This window comes from Cydia splendana, chromosome 5 (genome assembly GCF_910591565.1).
Source record: "Cydia splendana chromosome 5, ilCydSple1.2, whole genome shotgun sequence".
NCBI lineage: Eukaryota > Metazoa > Arthropoda > Insecta > Lepidoptera > Tortricidae > Cydia > Cydia splendana.
The window spans coordinates 7547799-7564296 of NC_085964.1; the positions used below are offsets into that span (position 1 = coordinate 7547799).

General features: G+C 40.1%; 1 protein-coding gene across 5 annotated transcripts in view; it reads right to left on the minus strand.

Annotated features, from left to right (window-relative positions):
* Positions 1-16498, minus strand: part of LOC134790546 (ral guanine nucleotide dissociation stimulator) — a 48356-nt gene that overhangs the window by 15784 nt on the left and 16074 nt on the right. For 3 of the 5 annotated variants that reach the window (XM_063761376.1, XM_063761373.1, XM_063761374.1), the window contains one exon: positions 387-491. In XM_063761376.1, coding sequence (XP_063617446.1) covers positions 387-491 — 105 coding nt within the window. Of the gene's footprint in view, positions 1-386; positions 492-2048; positions 2630-16498 lie in introns of those variants that run through there. The other 2 variants (XM_063761375.1, XM_063761377.1) reach the window with 2 other exon arrangements.

Here is a 16498-nt window from a genome sequence, read left to right on the forward strand (position 1 = left end):
ACTTTTGGTACCGATTCCACATTGATAATCAAATTTTTATTTTTTCCCATACAACGACGCTCCACCCTAGTGTATAATCGGAAAGCAAATTTGTCAACACGATATGAAGTTTCCTAGTAATTTCAAAACGAGTGTGCATTTACTACACAATACCCGAGCCATTACTTATTCAGTCTCATATCGTGTTATCTATCGGGCATCTAGTAAACGTTCGATGAAAACAAAATTGGTCGTTACATATCTGTTGTGGTATAGGTTTGGATAACTATGAACTGTGGGTGTGGGTAGGGTTGCCAGATCGAATGACCCCATTGATTAACGTGACAATTTTTTGTGTTATTGAATGCATTTAATACAAAGTTAGGTAGTGTTTAAGGTATACTCACACTGGATGCGCTGCGCGTGGGCCGGTGGTAGCGCACCTTCTTGAGGTAGACGGTGTAGATGGCGCCGTCGACGCGCTCCTCGCCCCACAGCCGCCATGTCGGCTGCTGGAACACACCATCAGCAGGTCAACACAAGTGATCAGCCACAAACACTACTAGTAAACTACTCTATAATATAATTTTATGGGAGAATTGAAAAAAAATGTACGTAGTTGAGAGGACCTATGATTAGTTTTAATTTAATTGTTTTACGAAAATTAACCATGTTAATTGTATTGTATTTATTGTACTTAACTCATACATATAGGTATAATATAAGCTTATATAGCATACGCTTACTAACATATACTTTCACGCATACATATAACTCAAATAGAAGCTGCTTATTGTCGTAACACAATGGAATCAATTAACTTAAGACTATAATGACAGGTCTGTACATGGTCCGTACGTAAAATTGTAGGTTTTCGTACATTTTTTTTGCAACTCACCCATACAGGATCGGTTGCACCAAATTGCCTTTATAAAAAGCTTAACACTTGACAGTTTTCTATGAGATGATAATTTAACTGCCACTACCATGTTTCACGTTGATACTTAATAGTAGGGGAGCCCACGATGCTAAATCGGGATTTCCTCGAGCGTCATACAGACCTATTGGAATCGAAATATTAGATGATAAGAAGAAAAAAAAATTATATAAAGTTTTTTTTTTCCAGCGAGCTGGAAAGCGTCTACAATTTATGTTGAGCCCTTGGTTGGCGGAGGGTTAAAAAATCGTTAAGCAGTTTGTGGGTTTGGTCGGTTTTGCTCCACTTTAATACTATATTTTTTCTATAACTTAATATAACACTTATTTGTAGGCATTTTCTTAATCTGACGAACACAAGTTTGACGCCTAATTTTTATATTGTAACCGTCAGATTAAGGAAATGCGTGCAAATAATTATCAGATTTAGTAATACCACAATTATAGCGTTAATTTGGACTAATATGACCAATTCCACAATCTGCTTAACAATTTGTTGAACCCCCCACCAACCAAGGGCTCAACATAGATGGCTAAAAGGGGTAAAGGTAGAGTACACGGGTAGCAAGATATCATTCATATCTTATTCTGACGCGCTCGAGTAAACACAAAAATCCCCTCTTGGGCTCCCCTACCATAAGCTAAAAGTTCGTTGATTGTGCGTGGTGCAACCCACCCTTAGCCTATTCTCGGACGTGATATGGATTTCACGTGGGTTGACATAACTATATATAAAATTGTAACAACCACCAATGGTTAAGATTGTCTATCTGATGAAACACTGGTCATATCTGGTTCTATCGCCACTCGTCATTCAATTCCAGATTTCCGGTTCTTGAAAGAAAGGACATGGGAATGTAAATCATCTACATTTAGATGGAAGCACTATTTACTTAACACCTGTTAATTTACGGAAATTGGTATGTTTTAGTTTTTAGCGGAAGTGCAAGAATGCCCCTTTAATTTACAGAATCCGTTCAGTTCAGCCTTGAAAGAATTAAATATTCACTTTAGATAAACAATAGCATATTTCACATCAATATTTCAATGTAATATGTTACCGGCTTTCTATGAAAACATAACGCTACCGATTACGAGAGCATTCCCAGAGATAACCTCCTTATCGCGCTTACATAATCATCATCAATGTTATCAGCGAACAGCACGGGCTCGGCTTTACTGACGCCGCATATCTTCCACATGGCCCATGACGTCACGTCACGTCACGGCCCAGCTGAGCTCAGCACGCTCACTTTCACTCGCGCAATGATCATATGCAAATGTAGTAGTGATTCTGTAACTGGATCGATCAGTGAGGAGGGAGAGCATGCGAGCGCGGACGTGCGTGACGCGGGTGAAATCGCCGCTGGGGCTCGGACAGCGGCACACTTGCCATCCGCATCCGGCTCAACTCAATTCCTCACTTCAATTAACCGATATACACTGACACTACTTCGAGCTATCACCACCGCCCTTTTTACGATTCCGAACCAGCTCTCCCTCGTTAACGATGTTTTCTAAAACTGCTGATGGTTAGCTATTAATCCGAGCACGGTCTATTAACTTCAGTAATCAGCACATTTTCACTTCAAACGTTATGAAACATTTAATTTGCATATTATATGACCATCGCATAACAAAGTTGACGGTGCACTATGAGGAACTTTCACACTGTTATATACTGCTGTAGCGAGCCCTGATGGATGTTGCGTAAGGGTGTTGTAATTTTTTAGGAGAATACATGTTTTACACAGTAAGTCGAAAGTTATAATTCCCGCTGGAGCGCGTAGACGCTGAATCAGCAGCGCGGGCTCAGAGCGACTGCTCTCACGCGGAGAGATCGCGTGAAAAACTTCAATAGAGCATGTCAATAATGCTTGACGTACTCTAACCGGTGTTAAGTGCAGTAACCACACGAGCACATAAGCCACTGCACGTGAGGGACGGATTTGCCAATCTTTAACAGGCTTCGGCAAAAAGTACGTAATGTCCCCGACACAAGTCAATTAATGTCCAAACCGCTATTGTAAAATTTCATATTGCTCTTTGTTTGCATGCATGGCTGTTGTTTGTGTAATAAAGTAACTTGGTAAGGAAAAAACCTAGCACTTTGTTACGTGTTTGAATAGTGTAAAATCGTACCTAAATGTTGCATGGATAACACAATGTGCTCTCCCACCAACCGTTTCCGGAAGGTAAAATTACTAAACAATCAGCTACTACATACTCGTATGTATCTATGCACCCTATGCACATATGTATGATACCTAATGTTAATTTATTTACCTACGTTAACTTAATTACCTACTTACATAAATTGTGTTCATATGGAGGGGCGCGAATCCTTATGTAAAACAAAAGCCAATTTATTTTACACCCGTGAATATTGGTCCTATCATCTCATCATTATATACACTTTTAGCAAATCTTCTTTCCATTACTGCGTGCATTCGATTTTCGGAATTACCGCCGCGGATAAAAGCTCTTGTGAGTATGTGAATAACACAACCCTCAGAGAAGCTAGAAAATAATGCATGAAAAAGAACGATTCTCAAGACGATGACCTAAAGGCCTGGCCAAACAGCCGGCGCGACGCAGCGCCGCGGTCGCGCCGCGCGACCACGGCACATGCTAACAGGTTACCGACGTCAAACAGACTGCGTCCCGCCCAAGGGCCCAACGTTTTCTGTTCTCTTTCACGGCGCAGCAACTAGTATCATATCTCTCTCCTCGCTCTTTTAAAAATGCCGTTTGTCAAAAAAGGACAACCATACTGTTGACAAGATGGACTTCAAATCAAGTGTTGCCTTTTTTGATGCGCCCAGGTTGTGTATGTGTGCGTAAAAGCGTATATGTGTGCTCTTTTAGGGATGTGAAAAGTCGATTTTAATCATGTTATATATCGATAAACGCTACACAGCGGAACGAAATAGCGATTAATTGAAGCTTCAATATCTTCGTTAAACATAAACATAATTGAAATGCTAATGGATAATTAATATATTATAATGTAATAAAATAATTCAATTATTGCGGAACACATATTTTAGTAGGTATTTATGTATTTTAATTAAATATCTGAACTTTCCCTTGGTTCCCTGCTGGGGTGTGACGATAAAATTGTGATCTGATAACCACAATAAAGAATAAAAGCGTTTTTGTTCATTTTAGGTATCGTTAAACCTTTGAAGTAAAATTAAAATTGCAAGAAATGTCGATAGTTTATCGATATGACTTTATCGACATGGCTACAGCAAGGTGGGCCTCATTGTTAATCGTACACTAAACAAAAGTGGCAACAGTGACAGCTCGCTGAGACGGGATCTCTATATATTAAATCTATGGTCCCGGTCCCGCCGGTATCACGCCCCGCTTCTGTCGCGCTCCGCGCCGCGCGGCCCCTTGCGTCCACGCGGCGCGTGCGCAGCTCTTCGCCGCGCTTATCTTATCTTATCTTATCTTATCTTATCTTATCTTATCTTATCTTATCTTATCTTATCTTATCTTATCTTATCTTATCTTATCCAAATCTTGTGATGGCTGCGGCAATGATGACTTCAACGTCGACCACGCCCTCTGCTGCAAAATTGGTGGTTTAATAACACGTCGCCACAACGTAATTAGAGATCTGTTTTGTGAGCTATGTCAGCACGCTTGGGGGAACGTGGTCAAAGAACCCATCATCACCGAAGGCGATGGTGGACTTCGCGGGGATCTCTGCTGCCGCGGCGTCTGGGATGCACAGAGGGAGGCGTTAATTGATATCCGTGTCGTAGACACCGACGCTCCTTCTTATATCTCACGTCCCGTAGCATCCGTCCTAAAATCCGCCGAAGAAGAGAAAAAAATACTCGAATGCCTGTGAAAAGCGTCACGCAACTTTCACTCCCCTCGTCACATCCGTCGATGGAGTCTTCGCTCCGCAAATGTCCACCTTCATCAAACATCACGGTGAAGCCATCGCTGACCGTTGGCGGACTGGCTAAGATCCAAAATTATGATTTCGATAATCCGAGCCACCAGCATGTGTATCCGTGGGACACGGCACAAATTTAAACCCATTCAACATTTTTTCGGTCTCAATGACGGTGCAGCCCTACCTAACCCGTCTACCTCCACTCTGCACTAGCGCCATGTTTTTGTTGTTGCTTAGTAAACGAAATTATACTTTGTGAATAAGTAATCAAACATTTATCTGTCTCTGTCGCGGCGCGAACCTCCACCTTAATACTTTTGTAGGTATCAATACTATCAATTTGACAAGACGAGAGCAACACGCATGGGCGCTGGACGCGTGCGCCCAATGGTGCGTTAAATCACCGTCTTTACGGAGTGCACACAGCTGAAACCAGCGCCGTGGAACATATCCATTCTCTTGTATTAAAAACTATCCTAATTAAAATAATAAGGTAATATAAATTATAAAAACGCTTTAATTACTACACTTTGTTGCGGTTTATTTACACAGTTAATTTAAATAAGACGACCATATCATCTATTCTATCGTAACTTAAATGCAAATTGTTTAATAGGCACAAAATCCATCTGGTTATGATTATAGCCTGTGAAACCATGTAAAATGCGTTAATATAATGAAATGCCGTTGCACGACCCGCTGTCACCCGCCATGTGACCACAAAGCAGTACAACTGCTAAATAAATGGAGAAGCCTTAGCAATCACAATCATTAGTCGATCTGCATCGAATGAAACATTTCCACTAGTTGACTTTGACAATAATCTACCCCATCAGATGTACCTACATAATTGATGTACCTACCTACTTGTGAATGGAGTAGATTAGTTCCCAAACGTGGTCAAATACGTTGCAGCGTAAGTGAATATTCCAAGTTAAAAGGGGTAAGTATTTAAAACAATTTTAAGGCAATGATGTTGGTGTCGCGCCAAGCGCGATGTAAGTTGGTGAGTGGTATCAACAAGGACTACTTTGTCATGTGGCAACACTGGCAGCCAGACTGACAGCTGACAGTTCCGATGGCGGGAAATAAAAGCACGATGGCGCCATTAGAGAAGAAATGAAGGTCAGTGCAGGAGACGTAGGACGGCGCTGGGTGTACTGAGTCGGTACATGGTGCGCCTCCACGCGGGTAACGGGAGCCTGCCCCGGTGAGTTTACACACATATTTATGATTGTATAATCGACATCCTAACTACATGGGAGTGGAACAAGCGGTTAACCAACGGTCCTTGGTTAACGTAGTTTCACTAAGACGTAATAGTCCAATCTCGATATTGGACTGGGAAGCCCGGGCGGGGTTTTCCGGAGTGTGTATCGGAAGCACACAGGCAATAAAGCATGTAGTACGGTCGGTTATGAGTTGGAGTATAAGGGCTCGGGTCTAGGGGGCAGGCATATGGAGGATCCCGAGGGGGCACCGCCCCCACGTCCAAGGTGGTGTGTAGGACACCAGGGTACTAGACGGTAGTACCTAGTCTGGAGGCGAACCGATCGTACGGGACGGGAGAGTCACTCTGGATAGGCCAGTAGACTGCACACTCATATTGATACGAAACGGAAGTAAATGTACTTAAGTAAATGAACAGTGTGGTCGTAGGTGACCCCTTCTCGTGCTCTCATGTAGCATGGTGTTATGTGTATTCATCATATGATATTTTGTCGCCCAAGCGAATCTATACCCCATTATATTCAGGCAAGTGTATTATACTTAGATGGGTATAGATGGCACGACAGTTGGGGAGAATTTCAACATAGCAACACTGCAACATAGGTATCAGGAAAACCATAAAATAAGAATACTTTAATTAACTAAGAACCTAATAAGTGTCCCTAGTATCTACGCCAAACTTCCACTGAATAACTTGCTTGGACTGCTGTGTAGGTATATAATCGTCCAAGTAATTGTTCATATCCGTAATGTACTCATCCCTTGCCCTTGTGTTTACCTTTGTATCCATGTTAGTCACCGAGTTGACTTTAATAAATGCTCTAGATGTACATACAAAAATACAAAGGATCGATATACCGTACACATTAGTTCTCTAGTACTATCCCAACTAGCAAAATAGTCGTATAAGAATTGATTTACTCAGCCTGTAATCGTATAACAGCCGAGTTACGGTTGTTGAAACACCAATATATCGTATAATAGCGGTTAACTCGACTATTTAGCAATTTTCGCTAATTAGTGCTATAATCATGTCGTATAAACGTTTATAGCACTATCTTTTAGCACTTTTATTCCACCTTTTAATAAATGCTGAGTTAGCGCTACTAAATCACTTTTATTCAGCATAATTGTTCTATTAAAATCATATAACAGCTATAGAATAGCTAATTGTCTGAATAAGGCGCTTTAATACAACTGTTACTCAATTCTCTTCTCTGTTGCTATAAAAGCTTATTAAAAGCAATCCAATAACCATTTGGCAACAATGCTGCTGTAACAGCGCGCTTATATCATAATTCGGGTAATGGGGTTCAAACCGCTGTTATAGGAGCTGAAGTGTATTTACAGGTTTTATTCAAAATGTATTCAGCTTAGAGTACTTTTAAAGAGTTTCGAACTACATTAACAGCACAAGTCAGCCATGTTGTCGTTTCAATATAGTCCGGTGGCCAACTGCATGAAACCCTACCTGATAAAAAATAGAAAAATCCTACTCTGTAGGGGTAGCTGACTTTTAGTAGCATCAACTGATCTTGGTCGGCCGCGGCTTAATTTGGCAAATTTTGCGCAAATGGCAAAATAGTGGCACAAAAATTCATCAAAAAAAACCCCATCGTATAATAGAATTGAGGACAGCAAAACAAAAGTGGTCAGCTACATCCTGTGTTGGCAGGTTCCTGTGTCCTGCCGAATTTGTGGTACCACGTGACAGCTACAATTTACCTCATCGAAAAATAGAATGAAAAAAAAAACTGATTGTAATACCTACATTCAATTTGTTGACGTATGTCTTGGTCGGTCTCACCTTAGCCTGACAGCTGTTGCAGTCCGTCCGCATTAAAAAAAATGTCAATGGCAGCTATCCTACCATACAAGTGACATTCAATTTTTCGATGAGGTAAATTGTAGCTCACGTGGTACCACAAATTCGGTCGGACACAGGAACCAGCCAACACAGGATGTAGCTGACCACTTTTGTTTTTTTTGATGAATATTTGTAACACTTTTTTGCCACTTGCGCAAAATTTGCCAAGTTAAGCCACGGCCGACCAAGAGCAGTTGAAGCTGCTAAAAGTCAGGTACCCCTACAGAGTAGGATTTTTCTATTTTTTTATCAGGTAGGGTTTCATGCAGTCGGCCACCGGACTATAAATCCATAAACATGGCGACATCATGTGCTATAAGTGTAGCAGTAAACGCAGTTACTCGACTTATAGTCGAATTAATGATATATAACAGAAACTAGATCGTGTAAGCAAATTTTTACTTATTTTAATTAATATTTTTTTATTGAAATTTAAGAAAATAGGCGGCCCATGAATATATATGAACTAGTGCCTTTGGTTTTATCAATAAAGTATTTTTCGCGCTAGGTTTTACTGTATTACGTGTACTTACAGACAGTAAAAACTTATAATCACGGTAAAAATAAATGTCATGGATGACAGCAGTAAAAAAAATACTTAAGTACCTTTTTGTTTTATTAGACACGTGAAGACGATTAGGCCTCAAACTTAATAAAATAATTGAAATATAATCGCTTACCTGAGATCGTTTTTAGCACATATTAGTTGAATAAAAGCATTTACTGCACTCTTACACATTTAAAATGCCGAGTAAAAGCAATTCGGCTACTTTTACGAAACATTTTTGCTGAGAAAAAGCAGTGCGGCTGCTTTTATAGAACACTTTCACTGAGTAATAGTAAATTGCTAATGTTTATAGAACAAACAGTCGAATAAAAGCACTATCGTTGCTATTAAAACACTAGAAGCGCCTTTACCCACTTTTACCACTCTTGCAGCATCGATTTGCTTCTTATACAGCGCTTACTCGATTTTTATAACACTTTTAGTCTGTATAAGTGCGCCTTTTTCGCGTTGAGTAAACGCTTACAGGACTTTTATTCGACTGTTTTAACACCTTTTATAGCACCAAAAAGCGAAAATAAAAACGTGCTCTCAACTTTTATAGCACATAGATTTGCTAGTTGGGATATGTCCTTCGAATGCTATAAAGCGTAAATTGATAGCAATTAATTACTTAAAGATTACACGACCGGCTCAGGCTCGTTGTTCATAGTCATAGTGTTCACATTCACACAGATACTACCTGTGTAGAACCGGACTGAGTAGTACTCCACGAGAGTACCAAGTTTTATTCAGGCCACACTGATAGTAGTAATAATTAAAGAATAGGTACTAGGTACCTATTTGTCACAGTATTACGGCCGATAAACATAGTTACGTAAAACTTGGCATTCGCTAGTACGGCACGTAATTTCCCGTGCAAACAATAGTTAGGTACAAAGGTTTGCAATTTCCAAAGACAACGAAATATCGATCAGGCGTGCACCGCCGTCGTGCGGACTAAATATAGCGGCTGCCAAGAGTAGGCTGCGTCACCGGGTGGTGGTCCCCCGCGAGCCCGCGACGCATCCCGCACCCGTTAACCCTCGCTCGGCTAAAAATACTTCCCACGGGGTAGTCTGCGAGTCTGGTGCGTCACACAACACGTAGATGGACATACGTAACGGTTCGTTCTATCGCCCTTTACTAAGTTATTTTTAAGTAAATATTAAATATTCATATACCTATGTATAGGTGGTTTAGTATATCTATGTAGATTTGAATCAAGATCTTTCGTCCCGAATTTTGTCAACATTAAATATTTGGAATTAAATAATCACAATTCAATTATGTTTTGATCTTCAACTAGCAACGAACTAAATGTTTATTAGACACATCGATCGCTTGATACAATTACATATGTCAATAAAACACTACAAAACAACTTGATCATAATACCTTAAGTAAATTGCAATAAATGGTTATAATTAAGTTTAAAGAGAACTCACACAATTTTTGTTTGCCAGGTTTTTATATGATTTCACTCCCATGTGAACTCCTAATTGCAGTCCTATAAACCTGCCTCCGTTCCGCTCAGTAATAACACAACACTTCAATAAGTTCAATTAAAATTAAATCACCACAAATACAAGTGTTCAATAACCTTCTGCAACATAAACTGAAATCCATTTGAAATATTGAAACCACAACGTTGCTCATCCCGTTATGACAAATCAGGAAAGCATGCATACATACATAAATTACGAAGCAATTTAAATTACTTATCCTTGTTTTGACGTAGGTGATTTAATTACTTACGTAAAAATAAGGATAAATACAATCAATAACGTCAAATAACACTATAAATGGCATTATAATGTGACGTCGTTCATATGAGGTGGTTTCATTTCATTTGAAGTAGGTACTTAGGTATGGACGGATAGTCGGATATAAATGGATCTAAAGAAATAATATTTATCAACTAGAATTGACATCCCATCCCAGATCCCAGTCTAACTCTAAACTTTTTAAGCACTTACAGAGTTACCTAATTAAGTAACCTAATGGTAGGTAAAAGTACCAAAGTCCTAACTACTAAACTAGTCTAATTATCAAATTTGAGTTAATTAAACAATCAATTAATATATCCTACGTCTACTCGAGATTAAGTCTAAACTAAATAGTCAATAAAAAAATACTTATCTGAAATCTCTATGTACCTACATAGATATAAACAATTTTCTACAGATTATCCTATTTATTCAATAGCATGAAATGAAGTACATTGACTGCACAAAAGATCCCTATGGGTCGAAGTGTATCCGCAATGGCCCCCGAAAACAATAAGATAAGATAAGATAAGTATATTGACTAAACCAAACTAAATAAAGCCAAACCAAACCAAACCAAACCACCTACCCAAAGTAAATAAATTAAAAAAAAAGTAACCTAAAATTAAAACTACCTACAAAACTAAAACTGAAATGAATAAATTAATCTCTATGTCACAGAACGTCCACGTACACAACCCTGAATAATTTCATATTAGGTAATATATAAGCCGATAAGTAACTTAAGGCATTAGAAATGAAGAAAGTCACGTTCAGTGAAGTTGACAGTCTGAGGGCATATCGCTGTCGTCGGGCGTGACGGACGCGCTCGGCCGGCGGCGCCGCGCCCTGCCTTGTCGACAACGGCAACCCGGAATATTCCACTGACAACAATGCCTTCAACACTAGACAGTCTTCTATTCGGCACACCTTTCAACTCTATGTAACTATAGACTTTCCGTTCCATTTCTGTCTGAACCGCCGTCCCCACCGACATGTCGGTCATTCCTTTGGTGTGAGGTTTCATAAAGTTTCTTAACTACGAGTAAACACACCCGTTTCCTTATTTGTAAAACGACATGGCTCTCAGTCAACGCTCCGGCGCATTGCAACACTTGTCCTAGAGTTTACTTAGTAAAAACTTGGCTCGTATATTAAATTTCCCAGACATTGCCAAGAAACGAGTTCTAAACTATACCATTATACTTACTTATTTGACTTGGACTGGCTGTACATGCCTCTTTTAAGGGTCAACCTGGGGTTAACAGATTATAAGTACTTAGTTAAAAATATAATTTCTAACCATTTAGGCCATTAGGAGTTCGAATTAACCACGTATGGAATGGATGCCATTACATTAATTCTGGGGGTTATTTCACTCGTCAAAGCGTCAAAGTTAAATCAATCGATTTATTAGAAAAATAGACAAAATGGTTATTGGTTCCTTGCTTGGGTGGCAAAGTAAAGCTTTTATAATTAAAGTAAATAACAAAAGAAGAATCGCCTCAGTGTCTGACTTAGTACAATCAGTTTCACACGAAACCACTAGGTACCTAAGGACTGTATCGTTTATTATGGGTACAGATCTGATAAAACCTGGTCTAACTGTTGACGTGTGTATTATTTTGTATTACTATGTTCCTAAGGTATAATCTGGGGGTATTTTTAAGCCATATCTGATATAAGAAGGTTTTACATTTATTTTATTTTAGGGACTTTATGATGATTTTAATACCGTCTAGCAAATATAATTTGGACAAGCCTATCGAGCTTAATTTCAGACTATTTCACCGATTCCTTGGTACGATTTAAAGAAACAAAAGGTTAATATGCTGCCAAAATATGCCATCTAATTCCGATGTGTCGGAAGCCGGTGTTGCTCGAAGCATCTAAGTGTCCTTTTCATGATTGCTCAATTGAACATCCACATAATAAATGTGGTGAATTTTTATTTTTACATGAAAACGACTTTTTATGCAACATTTTGGATTCCCGTCAATTTCTGACGCAAGCGAAATGAGGGAAACAGCTAAAAGAATCTACCGAAATCCAAAGCCTAACGGACATTCATGGCGTTGAACCATGGCTAGAGCAGGTCGATATAGAAACGCTCCATGATGGTTATATTGTATACCAAAGCCGGGGTTGTCGTAAGTAACATGCCATATTCTCTAAAAGGTCACCATGCACAGATCCAAAACTTTTTTTCCAACTAAAAGAAATGATTAGACTATGCCCAGATGTTTCGCTTTACGAATCATATGTAATTGCTGTTTAAATAGTACGATTTTTTTGTGTAATATCTCGTCTTGTTCGCAAACCGCAAATTTTCTTGTAGTATTTGTCCAAAATCGTTGTAGTTACTCGGGAGGATTAGGTAAATATTGTCCAAACCATATGCTTTACGTGATCTCCCAGGAGGAAATGTTACTTATTATTAAAGCACTAATTAAACTATATGTGTAATTTTTTAATAAAAATATAATACCAGAAAAAACGGCTAAGTAAAGTTGTACCCATAATAAACGATACAGTCCTTACTCATTGTGGAAACAACATTGATTTCCTTACCGTGAGCGTGACACTGATTACGCACTAGTCACACTTGCCTTTGTTTGGCTGACAATCGAAGCGGAATAATCTAATCTAAAATTCTAGATGAAATTTGCGATAATGAAAAAAAAGCAGTTTTCATTTTCTGTAACCAAATCTCGATACCTAAACCATATGTATATTATTGTATATAAATATGTTTGATCAAACAGCTAGTGCTATTAATAAGGGTGGAATCACATCTGTCAGCATCGAGCCGCATTTTATATATGAGAAATCGCTCGTTAGTATGAAGATGCGTACGCATCGGAAAGCTGAAAGCATGCGTACGCATCTTCATACTAACGAGCAATTTCTCATTTATAAAATGCGGCTTGATGCTGACAGATGTGATTCCACCCTTAGGGTTGGATTGCAGTTTGGAGTTCAAGGTTTTATTTATTCCTTTAAAGTTAACTTTAATCCTTCGAGACCCACACCATCAAGCTGTGCTTAATAGACAATCTGCTGCTCAAGTTGCTCAACCACATCCAATCCACGCTTCTGTTAAAAAGGCCTGGCCAAACAGACGGCGCGACGCAGCGCCGCGTCCGCGCCGCGCGACCGCGGCACATGCTAACAGGTTACCGACGTCAAACAGACTGCGTCCCGCCGGTATCACGCCCCGCTTCTGTCGCGCCCCGCGCCGCGCGGCCCGCCGCGTCGCGCAAGGTCACATCAGTCGGATCGGACGTTAGGCAGCGAGCGGTGCGCCGCGTTCCCGCGCGGCCGCGCCGCGATGAGGGCGTGTTTATTGTTGTTTATTGTTATTGTTTATTATTTAAGTTGACAATTGTACCTTAACAGCTAAAGCCACAGGGGCACAAATTGGGAGACAGTAATATACTTATACATAGGGTACACAAGTATTTACATAACAACATTATATAATACTACTTACAGGCATCTCTCGCTCTATCACTCTCTTACACTCAATCATCAGTCGTCCAATTGCACTCACAAACAAATCACACTCCGGGTGTGCCTCGAGCACGGAGTTGAGCAAAGCGTGCGCGTGTGCGACCGGCGCCTGCGCGTGCGCCCGCGTGCGCGCGCTGCCCTCCGCCAGCAGCGGGTGACGCCGCGCGCGAGTGTACTGGTTAGGCACAAATAATCGCATGAAGGCCTCGACAAGGGCTACGCTATCTATTGAGTTTCTAATAACGCCGATCGTGAATTTCGCCAAAGAGAGCAACCTCCGTAACTGGAGCGAGTCGTACCCTAGATGTCCCTGAAGAAACAGAGTAGGGTACATATACGGATAATAGGTGTGTATTTTGTAGGGATGTACCGACTAGTCGGAAAAGCCGACTATCCGGCCACATTTGTAGTCGGCGATTAGTCGGCGACTAGTCGGCAAAAATGGCCGATTAGTCGGCACTTTATCAGTGAAAGAAAAACAGAAAAAAAAGAAATCAACAATCAATATTTACCATATGTTTTATGTTTATTTTACTAAAATACCTATTCAGGGTGCAAACGAAAACTTTTGTTCATATAATTGACCGTTTCGACATCATTTCGCATTTACTTGCATTGAAATAGAGTTCATTTTCAACACTCCAACGGTAGACCGCCTCTATGTCCCGTTGCAGCGTTCACATCATCAGCGAACATTAGCACATTGCAGTGATGCACTTCGACAGGCAGATCGTTTATCAGCAGCTCGTTTGTTGAGAGCGTGAGGCCGGCGCAATCCGCGCGCGCCCAGTTTGAACAGGCATCGCGTCGGCATCACGCGGCGCTGCGTCGCGCAGGCTGTTTGGCCAGGCCTTTAGACTTTAAAATTTAAATGTCTCAGCGTAAGTAAATTCACCTGCTACCTTATACCCACACCGATGCACATCTTCTGTCTAACGAAAGTGGAACCCACTAGCTACAGTTACAGTATAAAAAAACTAAACGGAGCACCATACGACATGAAGTACTATGACCAATGAATTCAATGATATTCTCACAAAATTGAATGCGCGCAACTTTCGTTAAAGTAACTTAATTCTCACCGCGCCAGGGCATAGAAGAGCCATCCTAGATTACACTGAACATCATATTAATTGACAGAAAATGAGTCGGCAATAATTAATGAAGACAAGTGGAATCACTGGAATCAGAGTGAACCTCTTGGGCGAGGTGAGGTCGTCGCCCGCAACACCTCCGCAATCGATACTCATCGGCTTCGAGCATCAGACCGAGTCCGACCAGCCGCGGAACCAATGCCCCGCTATGACCTAATGGTTTCTTTTCACCTAGACTAGATTAGTTTAACTAGTGCTAACCGCACTACGATACGATTACGTTGACGTTACGACCAAGACAAGTTTTAAGACTCCGAACTAGTTCAACTTGACTACTAAATGAGATTAGGTTTATTGCCTTTAATTCCCGTCAGCGGCGAGCTTCCTGAGCCTAGATATTGTTTAAATTGTAATGGTAACTGTACATATACATATTTGTATAATGTAACAGGAGGCCTTCCACTAGGTACTTTGCCACACAGACCTAATGTAATAATTATGAAACTAAACTAAACCTACACATTTAGTATTCACTTCAACAAAAATATCTCTTGGTTGGTATACATTTTTACAATTTACCTATTTATAAGCCGAATAATGGATGCTGAGTTTGGTTGGGAAAATAATTTAAAATTTGTGCTACAGGAAATAATCATATCTTTCATAACCTTATTCAATTTTTGTTATAAATAATCAGCCCTAATTGGGGCTTTTTATTCCGCCAACCGGCGGAAAACAACCTTTGAAAAAGGATATTCGCCTTATCCTCGTCGGGATAGAATCCGGTGCGCTGGTCAGGGCCGCGGGTACAGTTCCGGGTCCGCAGGGCAGGGACAGGAACTCAAGGGCGCCCTATATTTGCGGCCCTTGTGGCTTTAAGAACCTTCGACCTACATCAGAAAACAACGTTGATTGGGTATGAACAACGGGTATGGTTATTATTATTAGTTAGGTGTTAGGTAGGTTGCAACAGGCCTTTTATTCATGTTTTATTCTTGTAATTTGAGATTGGGTATTTCCGCAATTTTCTCGACATTTAATTACGTTGATAGAATATATAGGAAGACTGTGTTATAACGTGTATACTTATAAAAATAAAAACAGTGTAGGTCGTCGTAGGTAACACAATAGTATCCCCTCAGTGCACTATAATTACAGCTTGAATAATACCTATGTACAGTAGGTACTATAAGTTATAACGACGCAGGCACGCAACATAAATACGAGTAGGTATCAAAATATTTAACATAGCCATAGTCTACAAAAAGGTACTAACTTAATATAAAATGGCATGTTTGTGCGCTATGCAGAATAATAAAAGGATATTTCATGGACTGAAAGATTTGGAAACCTGCCAAAAAGCTAGAGAAATCAGAGGAACACAGGAGAGGAGTGAACGAACTTTAAATCTAGCATTATATATTATACTTACCAAACGTTCGCTAAAGCGGCCGTTCACCCCGCATCTCCAATGAAAATTCCATTTTATAAATGTGGGCGGTTTTGCACGTGAGCGTATCTCAAACGACATAATATACATACATAAACAAATAGGAAGCTAGACGGCTAGAGGATTCTTAATACCTATTTATTCTCGATAAATGTGATGATAGATGTAATCTCATTAACTTTTTCGAATTCGCCAGGGAA